Source organism: Ipomoea nil, unplaced genomic scaffold (genome assembly GCF_001879475.1).
Source record: "Ipomoea nil cultivar Tokyo-kokei standard unplaced genomic scaffold, Asagao_1.1 scaffold0415, whole genome shotgun sequence".
Taxonomy (NCBI): Eukaryota; Viridiplantae; Streptophyta; class Magnoliopsida; order Solanales; family Convolvulaceae; genus Ipomoea; species Ipomoea nil.
In genome coordinates, this window is record NW_017616843.1 from 956606 (window position 1) to 974071 (window position 17466).

General features: G+C 33.4%; 1 protein-coding gene across 2 annotated transcripts; it reads left to right on the plus strand.

The window, feature by feature from the left end:
• The first annotated feature begins 15050 nt into the window (after window positions 1–15050).
• LOC109172243 (UDP-glycosyltransferase 74G1-like) lies at window positions 15051–17435 on the plus strand. 2 transcript variants are annotated; one of them, XM_019321396.1, is made up of 3 exons: window positions 15051–15835; window positions 16457–17208; window positions 17311–17435. In XM_019321396.1, exons 1-2 carry the CDS (start codon window positions 15158–15160, stop codon window positions 17186–17188), a joined length of 1410 nt encoding a protein of 469 aa, XP_019176941.1. In that variant the 5' UTR covers window positions 15051–15157; the 3' UTR covers window positions 17189–17208; window positions 17311–17435. The 2 variants fall into 2 exon arrangements, with proteins under 2 accessions (XP_019176941.1, XP_019176942.1); XM_019321397.1 differs by having other exon boundaries at window positions 16457–17205; window positions 17308–17435.
• The last annotated feature ends 31 nt before the right edge of the window (window positions 17436–17466 follow it).

Below are 17466 nucleotides of genomic sequence, written 5' to 3' on the forward strand. Positions count from 1 at the left end.
TTTACATAAATTATTTATGCCCCCATACCACTTCACAACATAATAATTAAATATTTTCTTATGCTGTCAACATTATGTTTTCTATATATGATTTTCTTAATTTCGCTATCAACACCCAAAAGAAAAACAAATGAAAATGGTGATTAAAAACTGGACTATTCTTCAATCAATAAGCTAGGAAACTTAATAACAAAAAATGAGAACAAGAAAACAGAGTAAATTGATTTTAGAAATTACATGCTCTCATTTTGAATAACATATCACACAATGTATTGAACCATAGAGGATTTGGCATATATCGATATACATATCACTTGAATTCAGTTGTCTCAATTCAACAGCTTTCACATGCATATTGATATCCAAAAACCCTGTGGCACATGTGTCATATATCCAAATACACATCACTTAAATCCACTTGGGGGTGTGCACATAGGTTATGATCCAGTTTCCAATTACTTTTAAAGGTAGCTGGTAGAAACATATCCTAGCTACTTGGATCATATATTACTCAGTATGCTTGAAATCCTTTGGGGTGTGCACATATGTTTTAGTTCAGTTTCTAATTTGGTTGCGGTTTTGAATTATTTCTCCATGTTTTGAAAATGAGAATAAAATATTATTTTAGTACAATTTATATATTATGGATGGAGAAAATATTATTTTTGAATATTAAGTTTTTGGTGAGTACTAAAAATTCTTTTGACTACATATTTTTTAAAAAAAATATATAAATATTATATTTAAAACTTATTTTACAGGGTGGAGTGAACTTTAACAAAGTTTTGCTAATGTTGCTAACGTTGTTTGTTTTGTATGTCTTATAATTGTGACTTGTACAGGAGATTGTTGTTTGTTTTGTATGTCTTATAATTGTGACTTGTACAGGGGATTGAGTAAGAGGTTGATTGAAGAGAGAGCGAAAGTATTAGTTACTTGTTAATCATATTTCAAGAATTATTGTTCAGGACTTATAATAAGTTTCTTAAAGTTTAAATTATTATTATTATTATTATTATTATTATTATTATTATTATTATTATTATTATTATTATGGCATTATTTTGGATTTTAAAACCTTGCATCTAGTCTTGATAAGTTAGATGTGGCGATAACACTCTATAAGAGTGAAATTTGTATTATGAATTGTTTAAGACATGAATTGAGTACAGAGATCATATACTTACTACAAAGGTGAATATTAACCAAATTAAAGAAAATGAAAAATAATAATAAATAAGGGAGGAGGGAGTCACACTAATTTAAACAAAATGTCTTGGATCCACGATATAATTTGCCTCATGCGTCTTATTATTGAGTTTTACTCACATCAATTATTATTGTGTGGACCATAATCTACACAACTATATATGTGGATCATAGTACCATAATATTAAATAATGTACATTCATTACACAAATAATGTACACTATTTTATATAATGTAGGGAAAATCGCACTTTTGGTCCCTCAATTATTTAAACCGTAGTCAATTTAACCCTCAGATCAGATTTCTCACTAACTAATGTTAAAATCATGGATAAATTTGTAATTTTGCAACCCATTCAGATTTACCCCCAGCCATCGCCGAGAGAGGGCCTGTCGCCGGTAGAGGAGCTATCGCCACCATCGTCTATTCGTCTTCGATTGATTTCCGTCCACCAAATGCCGATTATCAAGCTGTGACGCGGGGGAAGAACTAGGTAGCGAACCCAGTCCATCCCGAACTTCTGAGCGATAATTGGATGGACCAAGCGGCGGAATTTGCCTCAACTGCGAAGAAATAGAAATAGGGTTCGAGACCATACGTGTTCGATTGAGGTCGCGATTGGACCGGCTAGAAGCCAGATTGGATTGCCGCACCTCAGGGAGCGAAACGGCCATTGCTGACTAAGTGCCCACTACCGTGGGCTCCAATTGCGACGAGGAAACCTGGGTTGGATTATTCTGTTCAGGAAACTGCCGCATCTCAGAGAGACCATCGCCAGTCCCCAATCGCGTAATCACCAGCGTTGGAGCTGTGAAACCCGCGTGACGCAAATCAGCGATGAATCTTTGCACAATCTGTTTAGCGGTTTCAGGGGTTTTGGAGGAGGATCGCCTACCTCCATGGTCGTCTCGACGGTGATGACACGGCGTCGTCTCCACCGAACAAGAAGACCGATGGCTACGACTGATTTTAATCTGTTATCTGCTGATGTTTGCTCCAGCGGCCACCAAATCCGGCTCCGGCAGATGGAAGTTCTCACTCTTTTCACTATGTGGCTCACCATGCTTCACGGTGACACATGAGCTTTCCGGCTAGGAGACTGCCAGACTTCGCGTATGTCAATTCGGAGGAAGGAGGAATTTGGGGGTAAATCTGAATGGATTGTGAAATTATAAATTTGTCCATGATTTTAACACTAGTTAGTGAGAAATCTGACTGGAGGGTTATATTGACTACATTTGAAACAATTGAGGGACCAATTTGGAAAAATTGACAATGAGGGATTACATTACATATCTGGAAACAATTGAGGGACCAAAAGTGCGATTTTCCCTATAATGTACATTCAATACACGAATAATGTACTTTTAGTATTTAAAAATGTACTTTTTATCATGGTTCACACAATCGTTTTCATACTCACATCAATTGAGCCATACATTCAATTGGATCACCAGTTAATTAGAAACGTACAACATGATATTTGGCTCTGTCCGACTGCAAACAAACAAGTGCGTGTCTGCATGCGTTTGTTTGTTTTGATAATTTCATTTCCTAGCAGATGCCAAACTCTTACTCGACCTCATCTTTATTGTTATTGACTATGTTTACATATACAAAAAGTTACAAAACCATTGCAACTTTGCTTAGCAAATCAAAGAAACACCCACCTAATTTCATCAAACCATTGTCTATGAGGGTAGCTAAATCTTCAGAATCAGACACAGGACAACCAGAAAGTTGAAAATTTGACTCTAAGTATTTCATTGATTAGGTCTATATTATGTTCCACTTGAGACTGCTCATGTATCAAGCCGTATGTTTTTCCAAAGAATTCACCGAATGTTTCCTTTCCTCCTTCATCTTCCTGCGTAAGAATATGAGATGTTTCCTCCTTCATCGCCTAAGAATCTGAGCCTCAATCTACTATCATAATCAACGGGATAATTAAGTTTCTCTGATCCTTCACTCTTTCATTCCTTCATCTTCTATCAAGTCGTATGTTTTTCCACTTGAGACATCTCATATTTTTACGCAGGAAGATTTAGGAGGAAACGTGAGTATTTAACGGTAACATAATATGTTTGGGCATTTTTGTCTTTTAAAAAATAATGTACAATATTAAGAACACAATGTACAAACAGACCAGCACTAACAACACGGACATAAATTCAAGGACAAAACCTGTATTAACACTTATTATGTTTTTAGATAATTAATTTGCTTTTATGATTTAGCTTGGAGCTGTTTTATTGCAATTGATGCGAATTTCTCAATTAGTATTGATAATAGTTCTTCTATCCATGTTTTAATTTTATTTTATGCTATTAATTTTAGTGCACTGGTGGAAATTTTCAAATTTTCGATCATTTAAAAGTGGTCAAAAATAGCATCCACTATTATAAGGTAGTCAAAAAAAATTGATTGTGGAATTTACCACATTATGCACTTTGTAACAACTAAATATGCATTCTTGTAATACATATTGTGATACAAGTTCCAAAGTAAAATAAATAATAAAATAACATAAAAATGATAAATAATAACAAATAATCAATAATAAAACAAACAAACAGTCGAGGAATATATCAAATTATTAATCGAAATGAAATATTGTATAACTATCGGATATGAATGTGAGAACATAAGCTTGGATTTGTATCGATGGAAAATAACAACTCATTATTATACACTAATTTCAATTGTGAAAAAGGAATGCATCACATAGTACTCCGTATACACTATAAACTCCGATGTTTATTCAGGCGCTTAGGTTCAGACTTTCATAGGCAGCTAAACACTCACCATCCTTGCTCCTATGAAGATCTAATGAGGACGGTCAACCGGTTTTGTATAAGCATAGGAGGCCGATAAGAATAAGAAAGAAAATGACGAAGGCAAGTCAAAGAGGAATGTCTGAGAAAACGGGTCCAACCAACCAGGTGTCGGGCTCAACTCCATCAAGGAAGGGATATAGAGATCAATCCTCAAGGAGACCTCGTTTGGTCACCTTGCGTCATTTAACCACGCTAACCCATCCTCGCCTCGGCCACAGTCGAGGCCACACATTGGCCAGAGCCAAGGACGTGCCTCGGCCCGGCCGAAGCCGCGCCTCATGATCAAACGAGATCGCCTCGGACAACATTGTTTTAAAAAATTGTTTCTTCCTAGCCGACTCCTCTACGCTTGTGGCCTATGGGCCGGGGGGGGGGGGGGGGTGCTGGTGACGAGATGTTTGGTAAGTCTAATATTTTGTAACTCCCTAGTTAACTTTGCTACACTCGTAGCTCAGGAGTAGGGGCTGGTGACAGGATAATTGGAAAAGCTAGGCACCGAACCCAACCCGATATTCTTGGTTTAACCCATTAGATCGAGCAGTTAAGGTGGTCAAAAAAGTAACGGTCAGAGTCAAAGGATGCGGAACAATACACTTAAAAGCAGAACCCATGCATTTATTAAGAGCACTGCCTCATCAAATAGCAGGAGTTATATAGGGCTAGCGCACATATAGACGAGAGCGCCTCAATTACTATGGAGTAGGAACACTTATTGAGAGGAGCCATTGAAGTTATTAGGTAGCCTTGTAACCGTTAGCTACTGTATATTATAAAACCTTACCTCATGTAGCAAGTGGGGGATACTCTCTAATTCTTGTACCGAAAACACTTTGACGATACACTTACAACTTACTACTTATCAATTATATTCTCCGGTAACATATTTACCGTCACTAATAAAATAACACACACTAGTACACAAACAACATTTCTTAATCTAAGTTAATTTTGACTAAAAATACGCAATACAATATTATGTATAAAGCTTATCTAATTTAGAGGCATTATTGAAGTTCTTTAACACGATATATTCATTGACACAATTAATTATAGTTTTGGTTATCAATGTATAATATATGATGTTATATACTTTTTTTTTTTTTTTTTGCCGAGTTTGCTTACATTATAAAAATGACTTTATTGGAGAAAAGAGGTTTTTTTTTTTTCTTTAAAAATACTTTTGTTGGTGTAGTTTTATCCTATTTGGTCTTCGATTATAATGATTTTTTTTCCGATTTAGTCATTGATTCTAATAATACAGTTGAAAACTAAATTGGATAAAACTATTAAAGTCGATAACCTAATTAGGTACAAAAAGTCTTGTAGGACTAAATTAAAAAAAATCACCATAATTAAAGACTAAATTAGGTATTAACTCGAATGAATACTTTTAACAAAACTGCGTAGAAACGGAAGTTTCATAGCCTTCTGCACCCACCACATATTGTGTTGATGAGAATCTGATCTCCAGGTGTGACCAAACTGCATGCGTGAAACCCAGAACAGCAAAACAAATATAGAAACCTGTAGACCAATGGATTCCACCATCGCCCCCCATGATTGACCACAGTAGCAGCACAAGGATTGGAAGAACCCTACCCACCCACCCAAAAGAAATGTTGCAGCTTCGATGCAAAAAGATTGGAAGCCTGTCAGACAGCCAAGGGGCCATCCCAACCGTGGTTCCACGGCCAGGAACGATCCTCTACGGTCCCAGCCAACGAAGGCACAGTGCTGTTAATCACGCTCTAGCCCCCTGACCACAACTCATCCACCAGGCTTAGTTTCCTGTCTCCTTAGAACTCAAGGATACAGAGGTACGAGCCTATAGAACAGATCCTGTTCAAGTAAGGTCGTGTTTATTGCTCTCAACTGAAATCTTATATTTAGGTTTGCAGATACATGAGTTTTCGATGTGGGATAGTTTGCATTTGAAGAATGAGAAGAGTAAAAGCCGCAAATTTCTTTGGACCTCTCAACTTTCTTATAATCTCAATTGGACCCTAAGTTTCGCCAGAAGCAATGTTATTCATTACTCCGTATTATCTAACTAAGTTGGTCTGCACACTTCTCAATATTTTGGGAGGCAGGTAATAATGAATTAAAAAATCATATTTAATTGTATTAATTTTGTCAATTTTGAAAATTACAAATTTAATTTTAACTCAATTTTAAATATTATTAATGTTAAACTGTTAATGGATATTAGCTTTGTTTTCATTTATAGAATAATATTATTTTAGTTAGTTGTATGAATTAAACAGAGTTAAGCAATTCAAATTGTTACTATCGGCCATCTAATTACATTTCCAATTACTCCCCCTTTCCTATTTATAAGTCCTATTCAATACCCATTGATCAATCAAACTAATATTTCATCATATCACTTTGTTTCTTTTTAAAAAAAATCTTATAGTTTAGTTCTTAGATATATAAAATTTATCTACTAATATTAAATTAAATATTACTAAAACTTGAATTGTTGATAATTTAATTTGAATCATTTCTGCGCGCATAAGAAAATAATATGTGTAGCCGAGTTAGTTAAGCTACCTCTTAGCTTGGTAATCATAAGATTCCAAGTTCGACTTTCATTAGGTGAGATCTATTGATCGACCTTCTTAATTTGGGTCGATCAACTACTTTCGAACAGTGACAATTTTTTAGTTAGCTTTTTAGAGATATTCTTTTGATTATTGTATGATAGCTATATAATTATATGTTTCTTATCAATGATAATTACAACTTTATTAATTAAAAATTTTTATTGATCGCCTAATATAAATTTATAAGTTCACCCCTAATTATAAATGATCATTATTTTTCATAAATCAATCAACACAAACATTAGAAAAACAACAACAATGAAATTTTCTTCACTTTTTTCTGACCAAAAAAAATAAATAAATAAAAAATCAAACAGACAAACTTCCACGTCGCTGATTTCGACATAACCATGCATACACTTAAATGTAGAGCGACAAAAAGCCTGAATACAATAAAGGCACATTTTACTACTTCCAATGTAGTATTGACTCAATGCGAGCCACACATTGGTTTGATCGTGCGGCCAACATTCAATTCCAACTTGAAACCATGCAAAACATGAATATCATTTCAAAATAAATAAGAAATATAAAAAATATAAATATAACCAGAAATATATTTCTAAATTTAAAATTTTAAAGATCAAAATACAATGAAATCTAGGACAAATAAAATGTTGCGTAGAATAACTAGTAATAAGATAAACAAAATCACAATTATTTAATAATTATTAAAAAAAAATCTTCCAAAGATTACATTTTTTGTTCACCCATAGCTTCTTAATATTATTTTTAAGTCTTGAAAAAAAAAAAAAAGAGAAATTTTTTATATTACTTTGTTATCACAATAAGCTGACACTGCAACGTATAACAAATCTAATACAAAACTGAGATTCGATTAGATCACAATTTAATTAATTGATACATGTTGGAATAAGCCAGATCCCTATTAAGGGTGTACGGCCTCACCTGATTTGATCCTACCTTCGTTTGGCAATCGTTATACAGTACAAAACGGTGCACATAGCAATGTGCACTCCGCGCCTCCCAAAACGACGTCGTTTTGTTGTGTTGTGTTGGAAGTCGACGCGACAGAGTGTATGTGTATTCTGTTATATAATTATGTACATTATGTTATACAATTATGTACATCCAAACACGCGATTTTTTTAACAGTTAAAAGTTGATGTGTATTCTATTATACAATTATGTACATTTTCAAAACATGAGATTTTTTTATAAAAAGTTAGCAGCAAACACAGAAAAACAAATTTTCCAAAAAAAAAAAAAAAAAAAAAATGCAAAACGACGTCGTTTTGCACCAGGACGCACAATACAACGTGCGCTAGTCGTTTAGTAAAAATATCAAGTCTAGGACTATTTTAAACTTAATAGGTCCAAATGAAAAGATCAGGTCCAGGTAAAAAGTAAGGACTAATCAAATCTATCTTAGTTTATATATATATATATATATATATATATATATATATATATATATAGAGAGAGAGAGAGAGAGAGAGAGAGAGAGAGAGAGAGAGAGAGAGAGAGAGAGAGAGAGAAAGAGAGAGAGAGAGAGGAGATTATTTTTAAATACAAATCCCCCTTAAAATATAAACTCCCCTTAAAATACAAACTTCTCTTAAAATACAAATTGTATACATGTAAGTATGTTAATGTGTGCACGAACTAATCCAAGATATTGTTGGCAGTGTACACAATGTGCATGCAAGTATGTTAATGTGTGCACAAGCTTTGATGGATGGTTGTGATTTTTTCTTCCTACGCGTTGTGTGTGTATAAATATGTTAATGTGTGCACGAGCTTTGATGGATGATTGTGATTTTTCCTCCTACGCGCTGTGTGTATGTAAGTATGTTAATGTATGCACGCACTCAATTTTGTATTTTAAGGGGAGTTTGTACTTTAAAGGAGTTTGTATTTGAATGTAACCATATATATATATATATATATATATATATATATATATATATATATATATATATATATATATATATTGTTTCTCTTCTTTTTTTTTTTTTTAATCAATTCCATATATTATATTTGTATAGAGATAGATGTTAATGTGAGCCAGCAGGGCGGGCCAAGAGTTGACTCACTCGCCTTGCCCTCTTCAAGGATCACAGGCTTTGGCGGGCCAGCTCACTGTGTTTTTTTTTTTTTTTTTTTTTTTTTTTTTTTTTTTTTTGATATATAGATATCTTCTAAGTTTTTAAGTGTTGAGATTGAATAAAATTTAGTGTAAGAATATATTGAATATTTTTTTTTTATATATAAAATTTGATGTTTTGGGTTGGAAGTAATCTAACAAAATTTAGGTTTATAAAAATGACATTAATTGGATAAATTATCACTTAAATATAGTATTCTTATCTCTATTTATTTTTGCATAAATAAAATGATACTTTAGCGTTACTATAATGAAGCTATTGTATGTGAAAAATGAAACTAAAATTTAAAGTCATATAATAACATATATTGTCAAATGAATCTAAAGTATAATTAAAATAATACTTCAGCATTACTTTAATTAAACTAGTGTTGAAAAACTAAACAAAAATTAAAGCTCATGCAATAATGTATACTGCTAAATGAAACTGTAGTAAAATTAAAATGATACTTTAATATTGGTATAATGGAACTAGTGTGTAAAAAAACCAAAAAAAAAAAAAAAAAAAAAAACATAGCAATTTTGTCAAATAAAGTTGAAGTATAATTAGAATGATACATACTTTATAGTCCACACTGCTACGTGGACCATGGTCTATGATAAAATTTGCCGATCATGTGCGACCAGGTGATGATACAAGGCCTCCAATTCTTTAGGGTCAATTTAAAAAAATATATATTAAAAAAAATTTTACTGGTTTGTCCCTTGACAATCATACATGTATCAAATTTGGTCATTGATTATGAATATTTTCAAATTAGGTGCATGACTATGTAATTTGTATCACATTTGGTCCTTGATTATTAATATTTTCAAATTAGGTACATGACTACATAATTTGTATCACATTTGGTCCTGCCGTCCAATTTTCTAGCCAAGTTTCCAACAAACTATTGTCATAATATCAACGAAAAAATATAATATGTTCCAATTAAAAGAATACTTTTTGCCAATTATTGTCAGAAAAATTATTTTCTAATTGAAATTTCGACAATAGTTGGCCGAAAAATTGAACGGTAGGACCAAATCTGATACAAATTACAAAATCATGCACCTAATTTGAAAATGTTAATAGTCAAGGATCAAATGTTATACAAATTACATAGTTATACACCTAATTTGAAAATATTAATAGTTAATGATCAAATTTGATACATGTACAATAGTCAGAGGGCCAAAAGTGAAATTTTGTCTAAATTTTATATATATATATATATATATATATATATATATATATATATATATATATATATATATATATATATATATATATAAAGTCATTATGTTTTTATAATCTATAGATTGACCTAAATTGTAACTAAAAATAAAATTTTAGAAAGAACTATCATTGAAATTTTGGTATATAATTTTGTATATAAATATGCATGAAAAATGTCACTTTTAAATTAAATTTTGAATTGTATTTTTTTCTTTGTGAAATTTTTATACGTTATGTTTGAACAAAATTGTTTTATTACATTTTTATTTTTGTTATGAAATACAATAACTTGAAGTTCAAATAGATTTGAACTCAATTACCTCAATTAAAGATACCTTTTATACTTCCATTGTTATCTTTCAATGCTTTTTTAATAATATACTTTTTGCCTCTATAAATAACAATGAAATCGAGGGTTAGGAGGAGAATATCTATTTTTAATAGAGATACATGAGGTGTTTGGTAAATATCTGTTAGCAGATTGGATTAGTAGATTTGACTAGTTGATAGCATTAACCTATTGTAGAAAAGTGTTTGGTAAATTAGTTGTTAGCTGATAGCTGATTACATGCAAAAATAAATTTCTCAAAAAGCTAATCGAAAAAGTTATTTTGAGCAATTTTTTAAATTTTAGCATTTTTGAGCACTAAATTGTTACAAAAGCTAATTAATCAAAAACTCATATTGATTATTTAACCAAATCAAACAACTAATTATCATGAAATAAGTTAAAATTAATTAATAGGTTAACTATTTTATCAGGCTACAATGGTATGAAACCGGGATATTCTTACCATGCCCACTTTTTGGTACATCTTTAGAAATTAGAAATATAGAATTAAATGGAAAAAGTGATTGGGAAGACAACGACACGGAGAACAATTAATTTTAAAAAATTAATGATATGTCAAAAATGATAGATAGAGATATCAGTAGGGATGTTAGTGAGCAAAGTTTTTAGTAAATTACTTGTATTTGTGTTTAGTTATATTCATTTATTAAGGTAAATAAACATAAATGAATAAATGTTAGAGCTCGTTTAATAAATGAACAGAGTATGAACGTTAGTGGAATTATTTGATAAGAGCTTATGAACAAGCTAGCTTGTTAGTTTTGATTTAATAATATTTATGAACATGCTCGTTTAATAATTAATGTTTACAAATATACTCGTTTAGTGTTTTGTTTAATAATATTTACAACCATTCTCGTTTAGTGTCTGTTATTTAAGATTGTTAATGAACAAACTCATTTAAATACGATTTATTTTTATTTAGTTTTAATATAATATACTAATATACTACTTTATTTTAATATAGACTATTTCTGATTTATGAATAAATTATGATCATAAACATGAACATATGTTTGTTTATTTAAATTAAATTAAAGTTTGTGAGGCATGTGTCCAATGAGACTGCTACTCATACAATGGCTATGAGTGTTAATCTTCGTTATTTTGAGGAATACTCCACCAAGTTGTATTCGTGGTTTTTTCTCCAATTAATGAATTTTGTCTCTTTTAAAAAAAAAAAAAAATTAAGTGGTTCTACCATTTAGCTACATTGTTTGACTGCTATGTTTGTTTAAAATTAAGTGGTTCAACCAAACAGTCAGAAAATAATAGAAAATGACAGCTAAAAATAAAGAAAGACCAACATAGGCCAAACTGCCAAACAATGAAATATTTTAATAAAAAGTTTTGCTCTGTGGCTTGATCCAATTTTGACGTTAAACACATCAATTTTACCATAAATAATTTATTGTTCTATACAAACATTTCCCCAACACATGTAATGTGATACAACCAGCACTAGACAGACATCTACGTAAGTGATTCCGTCATAAGATCATACACTTGGGCAAGACAAAAGGCCAAATACAAGAAAGGTACCTTTTACTACTTCCAAGTTCCAATGTAGTATTGAGGAGTAATATTAGATTATTAGACATAGTCTTACTTTCTACTTTAATTTTTATTCTCTGTTGTTTATCTGGCCCATTATGAATCATTCAAGAAAATATGGGCCACATTTTCTTGATTTGAGCGAGCACGAATTTAATTCAATGGTTTAGTAGACAGTATTTAGAACATCTCATTAGAGGAGAAATGGGGCAGAATTTATTACTTTTGAGATCAAAATGTCATGGTGGCAGAGAGAGAATCAAGAGAGAGAAGGGGTGGGGAGCATCTGCAAATGTTGGGATATTCTTCTGCCCAAGAAAAAGAATTAATGATGGAGGAGAGAGAACCAATAGAGAAATGACATGCTTATTTTTTATATTTTTTTTATAAAATCAGTTTTGATTTTTTTTCCCTCCCCTCCCACATTATTCTCTTTCCTACTCACTCTTACATTCTCCCCCTAATATCTCCAACTGATAAGGATGCTATTAAAAAAAGATATCAAGATTTAAACATCTACGATAGTAGTGTGGAACAGATCCCTTATGCGCACCAACATTTGGCCCTACTAGCCATTGTGTCACTGTGATTTACATTTTTTTAAATATTCTGTCGGGTGGGATATGGCGCCTTTAGCGTTGGAAATTCAACATTTTGGGAGAAGCTTAATAGTTGTGATTTTTACTTAATTTTTGTCCGTCTAGAGAAGAGAAGATGAAAAAAAAAAGAAAAAATAAAACAACACAAGCTTTAAAAAACACGGAATCAGACGCCGTGGGCAATTTATATCCTACACCACGGCGTGCGTTGCACTATGCGCCCAGATGCAAAACGACGTCGTTTTAATTATTTTTTTTTTTTTTTGAAATTTCCTTCCCCAGTGAATGGCAGTAGTTTTTTCTTTAAAAAAAAAAAAAACCCGTTGTTCAAGAAGGTACATAATGTTATACTAGAATGTACATAATTATATAACAAAATATACATACTCTTTTTAAAAGATAATACACATAATCTAACATAATACATAATAAACATAAACTTATAATACACATCAACTCTTAACATAATACACACAAATTTTCTGATTCGGATGTACATAATTGTATAAAAAGAATGTACATAATTGTATAAAAAATACACATAACTGTATGAACCAATACACATAACGTTGTGAACAAATACACATAACGTTGTGAACAGATACACATAATCTCAGCAACTTTCTACCGCGCCTCCCAACACTACCCCAAAACGACGTCGTTTTGAGAGGCGCGCGGCGCACAATACTATGTGCGCCGTGGTGTAGGATATAACGATTGGACGCCGCGCAGGGTGCGTGCATTTGTTGGGCCACAAGAATGCACAAGTGGATTTGTGCGTATTTGTTTCCATTAAATGGGGTACACAAAAAAATTATATTTACATAATAAAAATCATGATAAAACCTCTAATCTCCTCACATTTGTTAAAAACCCAACCCAAATTTTTTAACTCTGCAAAATTAATAGGAATGCTCTAATCCTTTCTTTTCTTCTTTTTTCAATAAAATTAATACACATAACAAAAATTTTACTTCCTTGAAATCTAGTTATCATTTTTCTCACGTGAGCCACACATTGGCCAACATTCCGTTCCAACTTGAAACATCTTGCAGAACATGACTATCATTTCAAAATAAATAAGTATATAAAATATAATACGACGAAAAAATAATTTAAAATTTTGAAGATAATACGATGAAATCAGGACCAATAATGTAAATGTTGCTCAGAATATAATAACTAGTAATAAGATTAACAAAATCACTATTATTTAATGTGTGTGTATATATATATATATATATATATATATATATATATATATATATATATATATAGGTTCTGGTGCGGGTGGCAGCTCCAGATGCGGTTGTACGGGGAGAGGAGAGCCATTGATTTTGTTTAAATCAACGTTCAGGATTACCAAAATTTAAAAAAAAAACGTTGTGGCAATTTAATAATTTTTGCAACTAGGTCAAATTCAAGGTGCGTGAATTTTGTGCTTAAGGTGCGAGAGTTTTGTGCTTAAGGTGCGTAGGTTTTGTGCTTATGGTGCGTGGGTTTTGTGCTTAAGGTGCGTCATGTTTCTTCTTCTCGCACCATTCTTTATGAGTCACGGGTAGTTCAGACCCTCAAGAAGAACAAAACTTTTGAAATGAGGGGTGGTTCAGACCCTCAAGAAGAACAAAACTTTTGAAATGAGGGGTGGTTCAGACCCTCAAGAAGAACAAATTTTTTAATTGAGGGGTGGTTCAGACCCTCAAGAAGAACAAAACTTTTGAACTTAGGGGTGGTTCAGACCCTCAAGAACAAAACTTTTGAATAAAATTTTTGAACAAAACTTAATGGTCGTCATTTTAACACTTAAGGTGCGTTATTATAACAATTAAAGGTGCATTGTTCTAATACTTAAGGTGCATCATGTTTCTTCTTCGCGTACCATTCTCTGTGTCAGAGGTAATTCAGACCCTCAAAAAGAACAAAACTTTTGAACTGAGGGGTGGTTCAGACCCTCAAGAAGAACAAAACTTTTGAAGTGAGGGGTGGTTCAACCCTCAAGAACAAATGTAATACTTATATCAAAAAATGTAATACGTACTAAATCAGGAATAAAACGTTTATTACTTATATCGAAAAATGCAATACTTTTACATTTTGATATATAAATATTGTATTTTTCTATCAAAAGTATTATATTTTCTTTTATAACTGCAACATTACTTATAAAGGAAAATATAATACTTTTGATGAAAAAACAATACGTTTACATCAAAATATAAAAGCATTACATTTGTTCTCAAAAGTATTATATTTTCCCTTCTAAGTAACAAACACTTATTTATTTCCAATTTAGTATTACATTTGCTAATATAAATATTACATTTACATATTGATCTGACCCCATCCGACGCATCTCGTGAGACAATCTCATATAAGTATGACCCATTTTTATTCGTCCCTAGATCTATCCCGCATTAAAAAAACTATATATTTAATTTAGAAATTAAATACAAATTATATATTAACACCCCTTATGTTTCGCACCTTGGCTTGCTCAATTTTTTGTCGTTATACCCCTAAATTTAACATAAATAATGTATAACTTCATCGTCGCCGGGGTCAACACCATAGCAATGAAATAATTAAGCAGAAAGACAGTGGAGTTTTCAATTCTCTGATCTGTTCAAAGTTCGAGCCATTCACAGAGATTGAGATGGAGAACCATGAAAGGGGAAATCACAAGCAAGATGATGATCAATACAAGGTTCATTGCCTCATACTACCATATCCAGCCCAGGGCCACATAAACCCCATGCTTCAATTCTCCAAGCGATTAGAAGCCAAAGGAGTGAAGATCACCATAGCTATAACCAAGTTCTTCTTAACAACCCTGCAAGACCTCTCAAGCAGCCACCTCTCCATTGAAACCATCTCCGACGGCTTCGACGAGGGCGGCTCTTCACAGGCCCCGAACGGTCAGGTCTACATCGAAAAATTCCGAGAAGTCGGCTCCGAGACGTTGGCGCAAGTTATCCGTCGCCTTGGGGTTGGGGGGTGTCCGGTTAGCTGCGTCGTCTATGACGCCTTTCTGCCTTGGGTTGTGGACGTGGCGGCGGAGGAGGGGATCTCCGGCGCCGCTTTCTTTACTCAGTCGTGTGCGGTGGATGCGATTTACTATTACTGCCAACAGGGGCGGTTTAAAGTTCCTCTTGCCGGCGATGAAGTCGTTGAAATTCCGGGGTTGCCGTGTTTGGAGCCCAAAGACATGCCGTCTTTTATATATTCTCCTGAAGCATACCCCAAGGCCTTGGAAATGCTTATGAACCAATTCTGCAATGTTCAGAAGGCCGACTGGGTCCTGGTCAACACTTTTTACGAGCTCGAAAGCCAGGCAAGCTAAGCAAACCTTTAATTTTTTTTTTATTTTTTATTTTTCACTGTGTCAAAAGGCTATAGCTGGTAACAAATACATAATTTTATTTTTTATATAGTCAAATTTTTAGAGACAAAATACTGAACTTGACCCTTCAAGTCTCTACCTAACAATTTTCTAGTCACCTGGTGACGGGTGCTGGACTTACTCTTTGCTGGACTAAGTCCAATTAAATTCTTCCTGCACTTGCCAATAATGGTATTGGACTTGCTGTGGAGCCTCCGCCCAGCAAGTCATCTAGTGTTGGACTTTATCCTTTATCGAATACGTCCAACAATACCTCCAACACTTATCAACAATGGTGCTGGACCATAATTATTCCGTGGACCCGGGTCCACCTTGCAAGGTGGATCCGTGTCTAAAAATACACAATTTATCTACTGAATATTTACAATTTGAATTGTGAACGTTTAGTATGTAAATGGTAAACATTCAGTATATAAATTTTGTATTTTGACTCGTGTCCATGACATAATAATCGGTACTGGACTTGACCATTCAGACCTTCAATAAAATATCGCCTAATCACCTAGTGCTAGACTTAACCATTAACATCCTTTGCCCCAATTGCCCCAACAGGTAATTGATTGGATGAGGAAGTTATGGGTGGTTGGGGCAATTGGGCCAACTGTACCATCAAAGTATCTAGATAATCGATTGCCAGATGACAAAGAGTACGGTTTGAGCATGTTCAAACCGATGACCGAAGTTTGCATGAAATGGCTGGAAGACCAGCAGGATGGTTCAGTTGTTTATGTTTCGTTTGGAAGCATGGTGAAATTGCAAGAGGAGCAGATGGAGGAATTGGCGTGGGCTTTGAGGAGGAGCAACAGACCCTTCTTGTGGGTTGTAAGATCCGAGGAAGCTAACAAGCTTCCAAAGAATTTCAAAGAGGAGATAGAAGAGGAGACGAGAGGATTGGTGGTCTCGTGGTGCCCGCAGTTGGAAGTCTTGGCTCACAGTGCCGTGGGATGCTTTCTGACACATTGCGGATGGAACTCGACATTGGAAGCAATAAGTTTAGGGGTGCCGATGATAGCAATACCTCAATGGTCTGACCAAGCCACCAATTCGAAACTAGTGATGGACAAGTGGAAAACTGGGGTAAGGCCAAAGGCAGAAGAGAATGGTGTGGTGAAGAAAGAGGAGATTGAGGAGTGTATAGGGCGAGTGATGGAGGAAGAAGAGATGAGAGCCAATACTAGAAAATGGAAGCAAGTTTGCAGAGAGGCAATGGAGGAGGGTGGAACTTCCGACCGTGATATCGAGGACTTCATTTCTTGTTTGGCAGCCAAATCCATAACTAACTAAGACACATTTGACGCTGCACGAGCTTAGCTCACTAGTTCAGGAAGTAGTATTTGGGAGAAAAGATCAATATCTAAACCTTGGCATAGCAGTGTGGAGGTTATGTGCATTTCAATCAAATAAATTAAGATATTTCAATTGAGAGATGAATAAACTTGAACTTTATTTAAATAATTGTATTCCATGAGCCATGTTTGGTAGATGATTATTTAAAAGGCTTATTCAAATAAATTGATCAAGTACCATTTAACATGCATTCACATTAGGCTGGGATTATCTCA

Bases quoted from the DNA above. Each gene is read 5' to 3' on its own strand.
- LOC109172243 (XM_019321396.1), top strand. From the start codon at position 15,158: ATGGAGAACCATGAAAGGGGAAATCACAAGCAAGATGATGATCAATAC. The intron at 15,836-16,456 runs GCAAGCTAAGCA...TTGCCCCAACAG, and splicing joins TTTACGAGCTCGAAAGCCAG to GTAATTGATTGGATGAGGAA.